Source organism: Eumetopias jubatus, unplaced genomic scaffold (assembly GCF_037043125.1).
Source record: "Eumetopias jubatus isolate StellerSeaLion01/CBP00866 unplaced genomic scaffold, mEumJub1_p1.0 scaffold_8, whole genome shotgun sequence".
In the NCBI taxonomy this organism is placed as follows: Eukaryota; Metazoa; Chordata; class Mammalia; order Carnivora; family Otariidae; genus Eumetopias; species Eumetopias jubatus.
The window spans coordinates 34,958,433-34,977,316 of record NW_028274814.1 but is presented as its reverse complement, the minus strand read 5'-3'; the positions used below and the strand labels follow the sequence as shown (position 1 = coordinate 34,977,316).

General features: G+C 43.9%; 1 protein-coding gene across 13 annotated transcripts in view; it reads left to right on the top strand.

Annotated features, from left to right (window-relative positions):
* The window catches only part of ZMYND11 (zinc finger MYND-type containing 11), a 123,653-nt gene that overhangs the window by 90,316 nt on the left and 14,453 nt on the right, over window positions 1–18,884 (top strand). For 9 of the 13 annotated variants that reach the window (XM_028114628.2, XM_028114626.2, XM_028114627.2 and 6 more), the window contains 4 exons: window positions 11,666–11,743; window positions 13,826–13,918; window positions 16,058–16,145; window positions 16,666–16,721. In XM_028114628.2, the coding sequence (XP_027970429.1) occupies window positions 11,666–11,743; window positions 13,826–13,918; window positions 16,058–16,145; window positions 16,666–16,721 (315 nt within the window). The remainder of the gene's footprint in view (window positions 1–11,665; window positions 11,744–13,825; window positions 13,919–16,057; window positions 16,146–16,665; window positions 16,722–18,884) is intronic. The other 4 variants (XM_088025842.1, XM_088025837.1, XM_088025839.1 and 1 more) reach the window with 1 other exon arrangement.

Genomic DNA, 18,884 nt, shown 5'->3' with positions numbered 1-18,884 from the left:
GCTTTACCTCACCAGCATTCCTGTACACGCTCAGTGTGTTACCTCAGTATGCTTCACCTCACCAGCATTCCTGTACACACGCAGTGTGTTAACTCAGTATACTTCACCTCACCAGCATTCCTGTACGGACTCAGTATATTACCTTGGTATACTTCACCTCACCAGCATTCCTATACATGCTCAGTATATTACCTCAGTATATGTCACCTCACCAGCATTCCTGTACAGGCTCAGTATATTACCTTGGTATACTTCACCTCACCAGCATTCCTATACATGCTCAGTATATTACCTCAGTATACATCACCTCACCAGCATTCCTGTACACGCTCAGTGTGTTACCTCAGTATACGTCACCTCACCAGCATTCCTGTACACACGCAGTGTGTTACCTCAGTATACTTCACCTCACCAGCATTCCTATACATGCTCAGTATATTACCTCAGTATACGTCACCTCACCAGCATTCCTGTACACACGCAGTGTGTTACCTCAGTATACTTCACCTCACCAGCATTCCTGTACACGCTCAGTATATTACCTTGGTATACTTCACCTCACCAGCATTCCTGTACATGCTTAGTATATTACCTCAGTATACGTCACCTCACCAGCATTCCTGTACACGCTCAGTGTGTTACCTCAGTATACGTCACCTCACCAGCATTCCTGCACAGGCTCAGTATACGTCACTTCACCAGCATTCCTGTACATGCCCAGTGTGTTACCTCAGTATACTTCACCTCACCAGCATTCCTGTACCGGCTCAGTATATTACCTCGGTATACTTCACCTCACCAGCGTTATGTACATGCTCAGTGTGTTACCTCAGTACACTTCATCTCATCAGCCCTAGTGTACACACTCAGTGTATTACCTTTGTATACTTAATCTCACCAGTACTATGCTACATACTTGGTAGACAGACAAGAGACCATTAGGGTGGCATTATAAATATGGTGTGTAATGATGCTTTATTATCAAATGCCTAAACGCTAGGTCATTGATAAATCCCTGAATCTGCATGTATCAGTATTAAGCCTCAAGCTGTAGACCTCCTCTTTGGTGTCTGCAAGAATTTGTGATGTCTCCATGAAATTCGCTTAACTGGGGGTGTGGAAACATCCATAACATGCGTTAACATTCATACTTTATTTTTATGGATTTGGATTGTGCATTTTATTTATTTTTATTTTTTTAAAAGATTTTATTTATTTATTTGATGGAGACGCAGCAAGAGAGGGAAATACAAGCAGGGGGAGTGGGAGAGGGAGAAGCAGGCTTCCCGTGGAGCAGGGAGCCCGATGTGGGGCTCGATCCCAGGACCCTGGGATCATGACCTGAGCTGAAGGCAGACACTTAACGGCTGAGCCACTCAGGCGCCCCTGGATTGTGCATTTTAAAAGCAAATATCTGTTTTCTGGTAATAGTTAACACTTGAAGTAAGGTATTAATGAGATCTTAAGAACAAGAGCTTTAAGGTAGTAAAAATACAAAAGAGGTGGGTTTGCTGATCAGATAGGAGGGACTCTGGCCTTCAGGAAGTACAATTCCTGATGCCCCAGTGTCTTTACAGCCACAGATTTCATAGTACAGACTGAGCAAAAACACCGGGATTTTTGAAGATGGGTTAAACTTTGTTGTGGCTATTTTATATTCCTGAGTGGAAATTGAACCATTACACCTTTGAAGAAAATGTCTAATGCTACTTTTGTAGGAATTCACTGTCGAGTTGTCAGGTCCCATTTTCCATGTGTGTTTGCTCTGCCTTTACGGACCAGATGGTTTTTGTTAAATTTCAGAGAGTCACTGGACCACAAAGAAACATGGTAGCCAAAGTGGCGCTCAGTGCACCCCATCTGTCTTTTTTTCTGTCCTTTGATTTTCCTTTCATCTTTGTCAGTTTGTACTTGCCCATGTTGTGAGAGGGTTGAGCTTGTGGCAGGGATGCTGAATCAGTAAACACTCGTGACCCCACACTGGTTTCATAGACTGGGAGCCACTCTGGGGAGACTCAAAAAAACTATGTTTGGGTTGGGGATGGTGAATTTTATTTTGAGCTTTAAAACATCTAAAGAAATAGTTATTTCTGTGTAGGATCTATTCTGTTGTTTTAATTGTTACATTCAAGAAAAAGATACGTGCTAACGGGTCCTTTCCTGGGAGAAGGGGTCATAATAACCTTGAAATTCTAAGGGGATTTCAAGTGTCTTTAAGGAAAGGCTTGTGGTTGATTTGTTTTTTTAAACAGTGTCAAAACTTCAAGTAAAACAATTTTTGTGATCTAATATGAAAGTAACCGAGCAGATTTAAATGTTCTTGCACTTAATGAACATAAAGTGTAGAGACTGGGACGAAGAACATGGTTGCAGATCAGAACATCACTCCCCAGCCTCCTTTCCATTAGTGTTAGAAAGAGTACAGAATAACTAGACACACTCATGAGGAATTTTGAAGATAAGATGCCCAGAGCCAAATCTCAGTGCAGGTTGAAATAGTAGGTGGAAGCCATCCATTACTACCTAAACTTGAATATTTCTAGTATCTTATAGCAATCAGAAGACTTCTATTTCTATGTAAAATGAAAGCATTGAAAATGTCACTGAGAATTGGTCTCAGCCAGCAGTTAGCTGTTCAAGCAGCTTTAGCTCCTATATCTATTTCCAGATATTTTATAAGAAGGCAGTGATAGAAAGTTTTCCTTATTTAAAATAACTATATTAGCATTCATAGTAAATCTCAAGAATCTCAGAACCCTGAGGATATTTCTTTGGAATGTCTGTCTTTCTAAAAATTAAACTGTACAGACAGGGTAGATTATTCTTGAAAAGTAGCTTCTGAATGTCAGGTTAGCATTTTGTTTTGAAAAAATTCTGGTAACATACCGTTTTACATTCTTACAGGGGACTCTCATTTGTTAAAAAAAAAGGGGGGATTTAAAATTACTTCTTTTATAGTTACATATAAAAAATTCAAGTAATTTAGAGGAGGTTAAAGAAAAAATGTCATTTCCAGAAATGCTAGGGCACGGCAGGTGGATGTCCTCGCAGACCTCTCTACTTGTGCATGAGCACAAGCGTGTGTGCATCTGCCTGGCCCTTTGTCCTGGGTGTAACTTCACATACATGACTGAATGTAGCCAGTGTGCATCTATTCAGCACTGTCCCAGGTATCTTCAGGAGGGTGAGCCGTAGGTTATTCCCTACTGATGCACATTTCCATCATCCCCACTGTCTGTCTGACCAATATTGCCCTGAAACTTACCTGTCAGGGGCCACGTCCCCCCGTGCCCAGAACCGTGCTACACTCACACTCTCATGAGCAGTCTTCTCGCTATAATTTATTTCTGTATGCAAATGAAGTTTGTATTTTGTTATAGTTGAGTGTATTTGGATTTTATATTCCTGAAATAGCCATGAATTTTTCAGGACAAAAATGAGAAAATCATAACTTTTAAGTGAAAGTAGCTTTCAAGATCTTATTTGCCTAGAAGAAGTATCTTTAAAACACAGTATAGTCAGTTGCTTATAAATAATATGTATTTATGTAATTCTGTCTGATCACCTTCACAGGGTAAATTTATTGAAGTGGAATTCATAAATTTAAAGGATGGGCACATTTTAATTTATGATAAAAATCACCTAATTGCCCTTCAGAAGATTACACCTGTTTATACCAACATGAGTGTTTTCCAGTTTTCTGTCACCAGTGTGATAGGATACAAATGGATGTCTCGTTTCAGTGTTGCTTCATTTTTATATAGTTTCCAAATCACAAAGTCACCTTATCTTTTGATGCTTTGGTCACTGAAGGCAGGCCTGCACGTGTGCACAAGTCTATGTGCATGTGTGCGTTTGTGTCCCTGCATGGGGTGTGTGTGTGTGTGTGTGTTGTGTGCGCATGGATGTGGGACCAGGGGTTTCTTTGTGCATCTGTTTTGTATGCGCACGCGTGTGTACATGTGCACGTGTCTGTTGCATGTGTGCGAACACGCAGTGCATGCCTGTGTGCATGTATGTGCAGGTGTGTGCTTTCCCACGCATGCAGATGTCCATGTGTGTGCATGCACTGAGTGCTTTCTGCTGTGCTCCTGCTGGTAAACATCAGGATAATGTTTGATAACTTTTTGAATGCTCTGTAATGTGTGGGCAAAGTCATGCATTCTAAAGTCCCTCGACCGCTGCTGAGCTTGCTGTGTGCTGCCAGGCAGACCTCTCTGTGGCGGTGCAGTGTTTCTCTCTCCGCTGCCCCGTGGGATTGCTGGGCCTTTGAGCAGGCCTTATGAGGCCCACGACCCAGATTTCTATTTGGCAGATAATGAAAATGAAGGCATTTCACTGCTTTAACTAAAACTAAACCAGGACTCCGTGGCCATGAGGCGCCACCTGGAGTTTGATGGGTTGACCCATCAAACTCCATGTGTGGGTGTTGCTGAGTTCTGGGGGAACCAAGTTGGAGTCACTTGCGGTGTGGACTTGTGCTTGCTGAGGTGGCTAAAGAAAAAACCATGATGAAAGCTATTTCTTGAAACTGGAGATAGAAATTTACTTCTGAATCCATTTTTCATTCTTTTTGGTGTGTTGGGAGTACAATTTTTTTTTTTTAATTCCCAAGGTAGGCAGGTCACTCATTTAATGTTCAGAATGAAATAGAACAAAATGCTAAATGAAAATACTTTGAAAACACGTACTCCTCATGGTGTGTTGACTATGAGACTGTAACTGTCCTTGCTTTCTGGTCCGTTTCTCTCAGTTAATGTGGGAAATTTGTGAATATTTTCACCCTGAACATAGGTAAGTCAGGTTTTCAACCATATTAACAAATCTGGAATGGAAAGAAGTAGAAGCTTTTTGTTTTTGTTTGTTGTATGGTAGACAACCATAGTATTAAAAAATACAAAATGAACATGAGCCAAATATTTTTTACGGTTTTTAAAGCCAACTGGATCATATCATTTTTATACCAACAAAAAATAGAAAATTACTTTTAAAAAGATCTTTGAACCAAGTCCTTTATGAGGCTGTTGAGCTATTCATCACAGGCTTGATTATAGGAAAAGGTGATGGGAACATTACTAAAGCCAAAGGGTTTTTAAAATTGGATATAGCATCTGACCTGGACCCAAACAAGAAAGAAAACCATACATTTTCTACATTGTCTTTCCATGATGAATTTAAAAACATGGCCAGAAAGCTTGGATACGGGTGTGAAGTATTTTGAGTGGTGGTATATTTGTTCTTCCTGATGTATCTTTTGCTGAATAAGTTAATTTTAATTAAACCAAACCTTTACTTTTTACTCTGAGAGATTAAGAGATAATAGTGGAGCTGGTTTCTACATCAGGATGATTCCAACTTAATGTAGATACATAAATGCTCATATGGTGTTTCCAGTATTGATGAGCTTAAAATACTTACAGAGTGGGCACAATTTCCTTTTATTGTCTCTGCAAATGTCCGAGGTGGGGAGGGGGCATGGAGAGGGAGGCAGGTAGTATTCTTGTGGCTGACAGCTTCATGAAGCAGAGATTAAGAGATACTTGTTCCCTGACCTGAAAACAGAGACTTGTAACTTATTTTCGGAAGAGAATGGAGAGGCGTATCCCACCGAGGATACCCGTGGCCTCTGTGTTTCAGATCTCGTTCTTTAGTGTTGTATAGAAGGGGGAAGGAACAGGTCGACACAGGACCTGTGTCCCAGGAAATTTCCTGAATATCCCTTTCCTATCCCCCAATATTTGTAACATGTGCAGAGGAGCCCAGATGCCCCCACAGGGCGTTTAATGTTGAAGGATAAACTTCCTGACGTGCACAGCACCCCCCTCTCTCTGTTAGTACTTTATTTTTTTTAAATTGTACTTATTTAGTTGACACACAGAAAGAGAGAGCATGAGCAGGGGGAGGGGGAGAGGGAGAAGCAGGCCTCCCCGCTGAGCAGGGAGCCTGATGCGGGGCTCGATCCCAGGAGCCTGAGGTCATGACTGAGCTGAAGGCAGATGCTCACCGACTGAGCCCCCCCGGGCGCCCCTCGCTGGTACGTCAGCAGTGTCTTTGTGAGTAAGTGGATGTAGTGGATGTAGAAACGCTGCCACTCTTGACCCTACTAGTCACTTTGTGGAATTCGTCTGAGCCTGTGCTTTGATAGACTGGGTGCTACATGCTGATCGCATCATCTGAACTTAGGCAAAACTCATCAACCTCAGTCAGATAGGAAGGAGTTGATTTCGTAAACATTAATACAGATACAGCGGGAGTAACATTCCGTGCTGTTTGTGAATTGGGATGAGAAGTCTGGAAACCCTGCACTGGTGATTTTGGACCCACTTCCCAGCTGGGGAGTAGCTTGTGATTAAGTTGTGTTTGTCAACTTGCTTCCAAGAACCCACCTGAATTGCCCTCCGAACTCCCAACATTTACCTGTGACTAAGAAGTCATAACCATGACCACTTAAGGGAGGTTTTTTAAACTTAAATTGAAATTCCTTTAACTTAAGTATTAAAAAAAAAAAACAAAAAACTGTTACCAGAAAGCCAAGTGCACACAGCTGTGGGATTTAGGACGGAGCCACGGGGGACCCACGTGGTTAAATGTGTTGCGTTGCACAAGCATACATGGGTAAGGTACATTTTCGCCCAGTCACACTGTGGGTAGATGTGGTGCTCTGCCCTTTAGTCATGCAGAGGAGAGGTAATGTTGGGTTGGTACCGGGAAGGGGGTGAAAAAGACTGAACACGGATATTTTTAGAAAATTATCCTAACAAGTGATTGTCATTAAGGGGCTCCGGGGCCCCCGTGGTGCAGGAGGAGAAGTGGCTGGACTTCAAGCCCCTTGCCCCGGGCCAGCTCTCCTGTGCAAGTCTCATACCAGGGTTTCCTGTAAATGGTGACCCTTTGTACTCCATCATTACCCGTGGCTGCACAGGACACTGTAGAGCCGCTGACCATGACAACACGGGCAGTTTGTGTGCAGATAACACTCATCGTGAGTCTTTTCTGTTGTGTGATTATAGGTAGTTATTGAGGAGAGCTTGGAGCTTCCTGATTGCTCAAGTACCGTAGGTAATTTATAGGCAGGTGTGGTTCTTCCTGCAGCAACACTCGAGGCCCCTTGCACCACAGTCACCTGGGTGTTGTTGAGAACACAGCCTTGGGGCCCAGGACTTTCCAGCCGGTGACTTAGACGTCTGTGGGCTCACAAACATTGACGGGAGCCTTGATGCTTGGAGGCCAAGGCGCGCTTTAGGTGTCAGCTGGGACTGAAGCGGTTTACACGCCACAGTTGAACAAAGCAGTGGAGAGTGACCAGAGTATGCTAACCAGCTGGCTTCTGAACAACCATTTCACACTTGGAAGGATTTCCTGTGGTTGAGTTCAGCTGTATGGAATATTTTCTCTAGTCAGCAGTGAAGTCAGTAATGACTGCTAGCAGTTCTTCCACTAGTATTTATTGAGCACTTACTGTGTGCCACATACTGGACAAGGCCCTGGCGAAGAGCAGGCTGAGCTGGACCCTTGGGGTCCCTGTTTTCACAGAACACAGAGTCTATTCCAGGGGTTGGCAAACTCTGGCCCATGGGCCAAGTCAAGCCCGCCAGCTTGCGTCCTGTTCACGAGTTTAGAATGGGTTTTGCATTTTCAAATGGTTGAAGAAAAATCAAGGAGAGGAATAGTATTTTTGTGACATGTGAAAATCATAAGAAGTTCGGATTTCAGCATTCCAGAATGTTGCGAGAACACAGCCATGCTTGTGTGCTGTACGTGCTAACCTATGACTGCTTTTCAGTTCAGTAGGAGAGTTGAGTGGTGCAGGCACTTACCCTGTGTCCTCAGAGCCTAAAATATTTAGCATCTGGCCCTTCACTGAGGAGGTTTGTTGACTGCTGCTCTATCCCTGTGGCAGGAAGAATACCCTGGATATTGGGGATCCCCAGGAGAGTCTGATGCCCTTTTGTGTAATCACAGACTGGGGGACGTGGATTTGGTCAACTCTAGCAGCACAGATCTGGGATCTACGGAGAAGACTCCTGGACCTCTGATCGCACACTTGTTTCATTGGGTACTAGGTGTGCTGGGATGCTGTTTCCACAAGCTCATTTTTTGCTAAAATATGTTTCTGCAGCTGAAAAATCTGAGTCTCTAAGAAACATTGAAAATTCCAGGCCACTCAGTCCTGAGTGTTTGTTCCTGTCATGGTGCTTGGGCATCGTGTCAGTAATCAGCTGGGCATCAAAGGTTACTCATACCTTCTTTCAGCCAAAACCACTGTAAGGTCCTGAGTGTGGCTGAATTACCTGATTCATGTTTTCTCTGTGTCATCCACCTAGCCTCATCCAGTTTGCTCAGACCCAGCAATTGTTGGTGATGGTGGGAAGAATCCCTTACTCAAGAAGATGTTTAAGATTTTCTATTGTTTTTCCCCATAAGGAAAGCAGCCCCTTGGGCATCTGTCGTGTGTTTGACAGCATCTTACTTTAGTCTCACATTTGTAACACACCGTCAGCCGTGTGATTATTGTCCTTTGAAAATGGTTACAACTTTGGCCATGTGATGCAGAGGCTCTCCCGATTATTTGTAGACATTGACCAAAATTATCCCTATGCTGCCGGGTGATGGGAACAGTTAACCAAAACTCACCGGGTTGTATCTGAGCCGCACATGGTCGCAGAGAGGCCTTTCCTGAGAGGTCCTGCGTCCTGCAAGTAGACAATGCATACAGGTTTTCAAAGCCTGAGAAAGAGTTGGGTCTGAAATAGCCTGCAGATATTTAAAAGCTTTATTTTTGTTTTTCTGACCTTGCTGTTAAGAGCAATCTGCTTATTTATGTTATAAACAGAATAGCATTTAATTTCTGTTCAAGTGGCTTTTTCTCAAGCCACTTTCAATTTCTTGGTTTGGCTGACAGGCACAATTGAAACAGTGCTGAATGTCACCTAGGAAATCCCGAGTCTCACGATGCCGCCCTGACCAGAGGCTGCAATGCTTCATTCATTTCTTCAGTGAAATACTAAATCTCTAAATTATAACAGGGAAGTGTCAGAAAGCAAGCCCATACGGTTAGCAAGTGTGGGAGCATCTTATGGCAAACATTTGGTCTTGAGGAACTGTGGGGAGAGACCACATGCGTTCAGGATCTTTTGTTGGCGTGAGCTCCCCCAGCGAGGCCCACGGCCTGCAGGTCTGGGAAGCAGGCACCTGCCACCCCCTGGGGGTGCCCAGGGCAGCCAAGGTCCAGGCACAGAACCCTGTGCTGTCGGGACACCTGCAGGAGGACCCACGTTTGTCACCAGATTTTGAATCGATTTATTTTCTAAGTCTCTAAACAAACAAAAGGGGTTAGATTCTGACAAAGAGTGAAGTACTTCTTAGGCTGATGTTGAGAGCACAGAGAGGGAAAACCATCTTCCCGCATAAATGTGGAATCCCCAGGCGCCGGGGGAGGGCAGTTGTCCCAGAGTCCCCACTCCATACCCCTCTCTGTAAGGGCTGCCCAGGTTGAGCTGCAGGTATTTAGAGGGAGACCCAGAGACGAGAGTATTCCTGCTCTGCTTCCTCGAGGGAAGGTCTGGAATGATACGCAGTAGCCCTGAAATTATGCTTTGTTACGTGAAGTGTTGGTTGTCTAGTTCCCGTAAAGTGTATGTCACCTGTTAAAACAACCCTAACCCCGTGGATGGTTTTACAAGGCTCATAACCTGATAGAGGTTGATGTTTTATTTGAATTTGCACAGATTTGTGATTTAATGATCAGACTGATATTTGGGATCAGCAGTTTTAGTAGCACATCCAAAATATTTTGGAGTTAACATGAGAGAGCATGGAGCTGGAAGCTTTTGTTTTTATTCTTTTTAGGAGAATATAAGTTTCCCAGGGGGTGGAAAAAACAGCCTTCTTGGCCTTTAACCCCTTCTCTTCCCCAATTCCAACAGTCCGTCAAGGTGCTCATTTATGTAGAGAGCAGTGCGTGGCAGGATGTCCATGTTGCAAGAACGTTTGCCCCAAATCAGGAATAGCTGGCCCTGAGAGTCCCCTGCATACTCCCCGTGTACATGCAGATGCACAAGTGTCCTTCTCAGTGGTGCTGGGTTTTGGGAGGGAGCTGCTGTAGTTCTCACGTGTGGCTGTGGGTCTTGTGAAAAATGAGGGTCCACAAGCTACACCAGAGTTGTGCACCACCCCCCACCCCCCCCCGCCCGCCAAAGACTCTAAACCTGGAGTCCAGGAAAGGTCCTCACGTGGTAAGCTCCACACCTGCACCAGGGTGCTCGGTCTCGGCCACGTGTCCCAGCCAACTGAGGAACAAGCGGATGCGTGAGTGAACAAAGAGATACCGAGCACAGGGACCTTCCCTCAGAAATCTCAGCTCGTTGTGCTCGCTGGTTGAAGCCCAGCTGCGTTTCCCAGAAGTTCACCAGCGTCTCTGGGTATGGACAGGCTTGAAAACTGCTCTGTTATTGGCATCCATTAGAAGCTGTGTGCACAGGTCATACATTAGTCGAGCACAACAGAAGCAGTAATTGTGTCAGAGTCCAGGTGAGAAGTGGAAAGAAGGGGCCAGGGTTATTTTTTATTATTTTTCTAAATTTTATTTATTTTAAGTCATCTCTGCACGCATCGTGGGGCTCAAACTCACGACCCCAAGATCAAGAGTTGCATGCTCTTCCGACTGAGCCAGCCAGACACCGTGGGAAGGGACCACATCCCCAGGAAAGAACGTGTTTGTCCATTTTCCATTCAGATAACGTCGTGTGTATGTGGGTGATCAGTTCACTCACGCCACAGCGAAGAATTCTCAGTTACCTGAGAAATGTTTGCTCCTTCCTCCAGTCTGTGACCATAGTAGGATGACTTCCTGCACGTACAGCTCTTTGGGAGCAGTGACTCCAGTGGGCAGAGGCCCGTCCTCTGGGGGCCCAAGGGGGTGAAGGCTCAGGACGTCCTGGCCACAGCTAGTCAGTCGTGTGAGGTGCTGCCTCTGTAGGGTGGGGGTCTGCTGGGAGGCCTCAGCCTCGACAGAGGAAATGGGACATTCATCTTTGTTTGCTCGCTGTCTAGGAAGGACATGAAAGGGAGAATCCTGTCTTTTTCTCTTCACATGAATTTAGATTTTCTGAGACACAAATTGAAAAACTTAATTAGCTCTTTAGGTCAGGCAGATAGAAATTGGAGTTCTTACTGCACAGACTCCGTAACCCCTGGAAACAGATAAGAGGTGTGCAGCTGAACTGTACAGAATTCGTAGATGGCATGGACTTCAGTAACCTTTTAAATGAAGAATAATGTATGTTGACATTTACCTTTCAATATTACTAATTTAAAATGTTCCCTAAAGGGTTTTGGACAACTTTTTTTTTTTTTTTTTGGTAAAACAAGTGATTCTATATCATGTCATTATTATGTCATCATTTGTTTTATCTGAAAATGGTTGAAATTCTAAATATCAAAAAAAATGCATAATTCTCTAAGGTATTTCAAATACAATTTTCATTTTATTGTCACATTAAACGCTATGCACATTTCAAAGATTTCTTTGTATCAAATACGTTGGAAATAGTACATCTTTTGATAATCTTTGCATACTGTAATCTTTTATGTATAAAAGTCTTTTACATGAATACAGACCTGTAAATAATCACATTTTATATCTGGCCTTTTCTATTTTCAACAGAGCATCAAGAAGAAAAACACAAACAAACAGGAGATGAGCACATACTTGCGGTTCATCGTCTCACGCATGAAGGAGAGGGTGAGTCCTACGGAGGGTCTCAGGGCCTCCCAGAGCGTGCTCCGGCCCTGTCCCTTCCTGACCAGGGAGTAAGGGACACGGAACCACTGACAGCAGCATGAAGGCTGCAGAATGCTGCCGCCGAAGCTCCTTTGTACATAAGAGGCTTGTTTTGATGGGCATTTCTTTAGCTGCATTAGATTAGATCGTCACTGCTTCTCTCTGCTGATACATTTCTATTGTTTCATCTTTTATTTTTCAAAACCTTTAATTGAAGTGTGGTGGGCATACAACACGATGATTTGACATTTGTCCACATAACTCAATGCTCCCCACTAAGAATAGTCACCCGGTGTCATGACACTGTTATTAGCTGTGTCCCCTGCTGCCCTGTCCGTCCTCGCGACTTACCTATTTTACAAGTGGAAGTTTGCACCTATTCCTGCCCATCCCTGACCCTCCCTGTCTCTGGCAACCACCAGGTCTCTGTATTTAAGAGTCTGTTTCTTTTGGTTGGTTGGTTGGTTGTTTAGATCCCATGTACAGGTCAAATCATATGGTATTTGTCTTTCTCTGATTGGCTTATTCCGCTTAGCATAACACCCTCTAAAAACACCCTCTACTTCTATCAGTGTCGATGCAAATGGTAGGTAGTCATCCTTTCTGGTGGCTGAGTAATCTTCCATTGTGTATGTGGACCACATCTTCTTTATCCATTCTTCTGTTGAAGGGCATCTCTGCTCCTTCCACAGTTTGGCTATTGTGGACATTGCTACTATGAACACTGGGGGGCATGCCCCTCTTCTTTTCACTAAATTTGTATCTTTGGGGTAGATACCCAGTAGTGCAATTGCTGGGTCATAAGGTAGCTCTATTTTTAATGTCTTAAGGAACCTCCATACTGTTTCCAGAGTGGCTGCACCAGCTTGCATTCCCACCAACAGTGTAGGAGGGTTCCTCTTTCTCCTCATCTTCGCCAACATCTGTTGTTCCCTGTCTTGTTAATTTTAGCTTTTCTAACTGGTCTGTGGTGGTATCTCCTTGTGGTTTTGGTTTGAATTTCCCTGATGGCTAATGATGTGGAGCATTTTTTCATGTGTCTGTTAGCCATTTGGATGTCATCTTTTAAGAAATGTCTGTTCATGCCTTCTGCCCATTTCTTAACTGGATTACTTGTTTTTTTGGGTGTTGATTTTGATAAGTTCTTTATAGATTTTGGATACTAATTCTTTATCAGATACGTCATTTGGAAATATCTACTCCCATTCTGTGGGTTGCCTCTTTGTTTTGTTGACTGTTTCCTTTGCTGTGCAGAAGCTTTTTATCTTGATGAAGTCCCAAAAGTTCATTTTTGCTTTTGTTTCCCTTGTCTCAGGGGACATACCCAAAAATATTGCGAAGTTGATGTGCAAAAGTTTACTGCCTATGTTTTCTTCCAGGATTTATATAATTTCAGGCCTCACCTTTGGGTCTTTACTCCATTTTGAGTTTATGTTTATATGTGGTGTAAGAAAGTGTCCAGTTTGGGGGCACCTGGGTGGCTCAGTCGGTTAAGCGTCTGCCTTCGGCTCGGGTCATGATCCCAGGGTCCTGGGATGGAGCCCTGCATCGGGCTCCCTGCTCCACGGGAAGCCTGCTTCTCCCTCTACCTGCTGCTCCTCCCCACCCCACTGCTGCTTGTGCTCTCTTGATCTCTCTCTCTGTGTCAAATAAATAAATAGAATCTTCAAAAAAAGAGAAGTGTCCAATTTTCCCAGCACCCTTTAATGATGCTCCACATCATTAGTGATCAGGGAAATTCAAATTCAAATCAAAAGTGGTCCTTTCTTCCTTTTCCCTGTTGTATATTCCTGCCTCCTTTGTTGTAGAAACATTAATATTTTTATATTTTTAATTCCATTTATCAAAATGAACATTTTCATTGATACTGTCTAAAACGAAGTGGAATTTTCCAAAATGTTCTTTCTATCAAAACCCTAAAAATGTCACATTAAACTATATAGTACGTGCACATTTTTCTGGTAAGTTCTATTGTTGAGAAATTGTTTTCACTTGTCTCTCTCGGGCTGTGTTTGAAAGTGATGTATCTGCTGACCTTTTCAGGCCATAGACCTTAATAAGAAGGGCAAGGACAACAAGCACCCGATGTATCGGAGGCTGGTGCACTCGGCGGTCGACGTCCCCACCATACAGGAGGTAAAGCCAGGCCCTCGGTCCTGTTTCCGATACACCCAGAGCTCCCTGGTGACTCAGCAGCTCCCAACTGCACATGATGCTGGTGCCATTCCACCCTGAGGGAGTGCCTGCCCATCCCCTTCCTAAAACATAAGCGGCGGGGCCCCTGTCAGGGGCATTGCTGCTGCGTAGATGCCGTGTACCTGCTCTGTGTGCACATTGGGCGTCCTTGGTGAACGGCCTGTGTGAAGCCCCCTGTAGCTTCTTGAGACTTGCTGATGACAGAAGAGGCAATGTAGTTGGGTCAACTTAATATTTCAGATTCCAGGATTCCCATCGGGACTTGGTTTCTTAGCTTGAGCACCTGCTACTCAGAGTCTCTGTCAAGGAAACATTAGAGCATAGGATTAGAGTCCTGGGAAGCAACGAAATGAACTTACACAAAGATTGTAACCAGAAAACTTAACTATTCTTAGAGTTCTTTATTTTACCTTTCCTAGCCAAGGATTGTTGATGGGTCTGTTAATATGTAATTATAAGTTGCAATAAAATCCAGTAGAACATTTTAACGTGTTTCCAGTTAGGGTTGCTGAATTACTAATTCTGTACTTGACGTGTCATTTTGAATGTAAGACCTTGTGGTTGGCCATAATAGTTTATAGGGAGACCATAGGACTAATTCTAAGTCATTTTACAAGTTTCTTAGTCCCTTGGCTGCTGGGAAAGACTGAAGGGGTAGTAGTTCAGTAGAAGAGGGGAAATGAAGGTTGGTCCCTATAAAGTGGCCAGCAGAGCCTGGAACAAAACAAGGAGTTTTCACCTGACCTCCTGCCCTGCCCCCAGGTTTCGTGTTGTCAAGCAAAGCCTCTTTTCCTAGACCCTAATGTCCGTGAGGACGCTGAAGAGCCCAGCTGCCCTTCCTGCCCCCCTCATGCCCTGACCTCTGCTCGGCTTCTTCCTCTCCTGAGGGCACCTCCACGCTTCCCCTAGTCGGGTCCTGTCTGATCATAGAGAACACCAGCTGGGCTGATGGTGTCTTAGCTTTGTGCTTAGCAAATGCCGTCCGTGAGCAAACAGCACTGTAAGGAAAAGAAAGAGGAAGACATGACTTTATATCTTCAGGAGCTTGCAGTTTAGACCAAAGTCAAGGCCACGATGGTGCAAACGTTGGACATCACAGAGTTGCTTTGAGAATGCTGGTTGTGTATCAGATCACCGGGGAGCTGTAGACCACGCCAGTGCCTGGGCAGACTGAGCCCAGGGCAGTCAAATTCAGAGTGGGGCTCAGATGTCAGTATTTGTTAATACACCCCGTGACCGTCGATGGCATACAGGGGCAAGCACCTCCAGCAGGGGGCATCCTGCAAGCCTTCTCGAAGAAAGGACAACTGGAGTGGGTCTCGGAGGATTTCAACAGAAAGGCGGGATTTTAGCTATTCTTTAGAGGCCTGTGTAGTCTACATTATTTTCAAGCTGATTTTCTAGAAGTATCACCGAGATAAGAAAATGCCTCCCTGCTACTTCTAAATAACTTTGCCATACCCTTCTTCCAAAAACTTTGCCTCCCCTGCAAAAACCCCTCAAATTCCCTCCATAATCCTTCTCGCTGGCAGCTGAAGGCAAAGCAACAGAGAGCCCAGTGATGGAAATCCTTCACATACAACGTCTAGTGTAGGAGGAACCCTTGTGTGGCATGCACCTAGGACCTTAGTTTAAAGTTATTTATAATTCATTTCCTAGTCCCACTTCAGAATTATAAACGTATCTTCTTCGTGGTCATGGTAAAGCGTCACAGAGGCTAACGGCGGTTGTCTTTTTTCAGTCTTTGTACACTGTGTTGTACAGATGGTAGGTGTGTAGTTCGGGTCCCTAGCGCACTGAGCGGAGCTCCCCTTCGTCACAGCACTCAGAAGCAGTGTGTTTTCATCGCCGCAGAATGAGAGGTGCACGTGGCAGGCGGAGCTCAGCCAGCAGCTTAGCGGGGTGGGCGGGGGCCGCCCAACTGTAATATTCCAGCTGCAGGTGGGCTTGTCCAGGTCCTCACATGTGTCCCTTCCGTGCTGCGGGACACGGGAGCGGTCATAGTGTCCTGGAAAGTTCTGCTGTGTCCCCGTGCTCTAACCCTGTCTGTGTAATACTAGACTCTGTCGCCCTCTGCAGAAGGTGAATGAAGGAAAGTACCGAAGTTACGAAGAATTCAAAGCGGACGCTCAGCTGCTTCTGCACAACACCGTGATTTTCTATGGAGGTTGAATGGTTTTTCTTTTCTGTGCATGTTTCTCCATACCATTTACGTTCTGTGTCGGAAATACCTTTGACAAAACGTACATTCAAAACATTAATACTTTAATGATTTCTAATAATAATGTCAGGGTCTCAACTCAAAAATATTTGGTAATGTGGTTTTGGCTTATAAAAGTGGCCCAGAACTCCAGCACAGTAAATGATGAAAACATTATTCCTTATAGTTTTAGACATAAACTTAGTTGAGGGGCTTTTTATAAGCACTTTTATAATTAATGTCCCATCGTTCCAAGGGAAAGAAAGAGGCCGTCTGGACCTAAAGGTTCAGTGCTCTCTTGAAAGCAGCATGAAAGCTGCCCGTAAAATGTTGTTTTGCTGCCTGGACTTTATTTAAAATAGACATCTTTGTTTGAAATGGTACATGTCCACTTGTGTCTCCCTGAAAGAAGATGTCAGTGTATTACTTGGGACCGTCTTGTGTTTCTAGATTACTGGTAATAGGTCATCTCTGCCTTTAATTACAGCAGACAGTGAGCAGGCGGACATAGCGCGGATGCTGTACAAGGACACCTGTCACGAGGTATTGCCCACCCCTCACAGTGGGACACCGGCCGCACTCCAGAGTTCCACTCTTACATGCCTTCAGCTTTGCCATTTCCCTTAAATATAGTTTTGTTTCCACGTCTGACATACATGGAAATAACGCAAATAGAGGGGAAAATTTCTGCCAGAAATCCTGGGAGTTAGATTTAGTTGCTAAGTAACTTCTATGAAGAAAGTTTGTGTCCTCTTCTGTAACTGCTCTCAGGGTGTTGGTTATGTGAGGCAGGCGGGTGTGTGGCACTGGGCAGACACTCAGTAAATGTTAGCCTCTTTTTTATTTTTACGTTGAAGTGTAGTTGACATACATTGTTGTGGTAATGTCAGGCTTCCAAGTCCACCCATCACTCACCGCTCATCTGGACAAGCGTACTGCCTCCCGCACCACACAGCATCATTACACTGTGACCGACAGCATGACAGCATTCCCTGCTCATCCCTGAGACTAACTTTATGGCTGACGGGCCCCCCACGCCTCCTCCCCTCTGGCAACCACCGGTTTGTTATCTGTGTTCATGAGTTGCTTTTTTTGTTGTTCGGTTGGTTGGTTTTTCAGATTCCACATATGAGTAAAATCACAGGTATTTGTCTTTCTCTGACTTATTTCACTTGGGATTATACTCTCTAGCTCCATCCATGTCGTTGCAAATGGCAAGATTTCATTCTTTTTGATGGCTGAGTAATATTCCATTGTGTATATACCACCTCTTCTTTATTCATTCATCAGTGGACATTTGGGCTGTCTCCGTAGTTTGGCTATTGTAAATAACACTGCTATAAACATCAGGGTGCATGTGCCCCTTTGAATTAGTGTTTTTGTTTCCTTTGGGTAAATATTTACTAGTGCAATTGCTGGATCACAGGGTAGTTCTATTTTCAACTTTTTGAGGAACCTCCATACTGTTTTCCAGAGTGGCTGCACCAGCTTGCATTCCCACCAACAGCGTAGGAGGGTTCCCCTTTCTCCGCATCCTCGCCAACATCTGTCGTTTCCTGACTTATCTCATTGTGGTTTTGATTTGTATTTCCCTGATGTCGAGAGATACTTAGCATTTTTTCATGTGTCTGTTGGCCATTTGTATGTCTTCTTTGAAGAAGTGTCTTTTTATGTTTCCTGCCCATTTCTTGACTGGATTATTTGTTTTTTGGGTGTTGCATCTGAGAAGTTCTTTATACATTTTGGATACTGGCCCTTTATCTGGTAAGACATTTGCGAATATTTTCTCCCATTCCATCAGTTGACTTTAGTTTTGTTGACCTTTTCCTTTGCTGTGCAGAAGCTTTTTATCTTGATGAAATCCCAGTAGTTCATTCTTGCTTTTATTTCCCTCGCCTTGGAGACATGTCTAGCAAGAAGTTGCTGCAGCTGAGGTCAAAGAGTTTGCTGCCTGTGTTCTTTAAGATTTTGATGGACTCCTGTCTCACACTGAGGTCTTTCATCCATTTTGAGTCTATTTTTGTGTGTGGTGTAAGGAAATGGTCCAGTTTCATTCTTCTGCCTGTGGCTGTCCAGTTTTCCCAACACCATTTGTTGAAGAGACTGTCTTTTTTCCATTGAACATTCTTTCCTGCTTTGTCGAAGATTAGTTGACCGCAGAGTTGAGGGTCCATTTCTGGGCTCTCTGTTCTCTGTTCCATTGATCTGCGTGTCTGTTTTTGTGTCAGTACCATACTGTCTTGGTGATCACAGCTTTGTAATAGAGCTTGAAGTCCGGAATTGTGATGGCACCAGCTTTGCTTTTCTTTTTCAGTATTACTTTGCCTATTCAGGGTCTTTTGTCATTTCCATACAAATTTTAGGATTGTTTGTCCCAGCTCTGTGAAAAATGCTGGTGGTATTTTGATAGGGATTGCATTAAATGCTTAGATTGCTTTGGGACATTTTCACAATATTTGTTCTCCCAGTCCATGAACATGGAACACCTTTCCATTTCTTTGTGTCATCTTCAATTTCTCTCATCAGTGTTTCAGAGTTTTCAGAGTGTACAGTCTTTGGAAAAATGTCTATTTAGTTCCTCTCTTCATTTTTAATTGGGTTTTTTTTTTTTTGGTTTTGAGGTGTGGTAGTTCTTAATGTATTTTGGATATTAACCCTTATTGGATATATCATTTGCAAATACCTTCTCCCATTCATTAGGTTGCC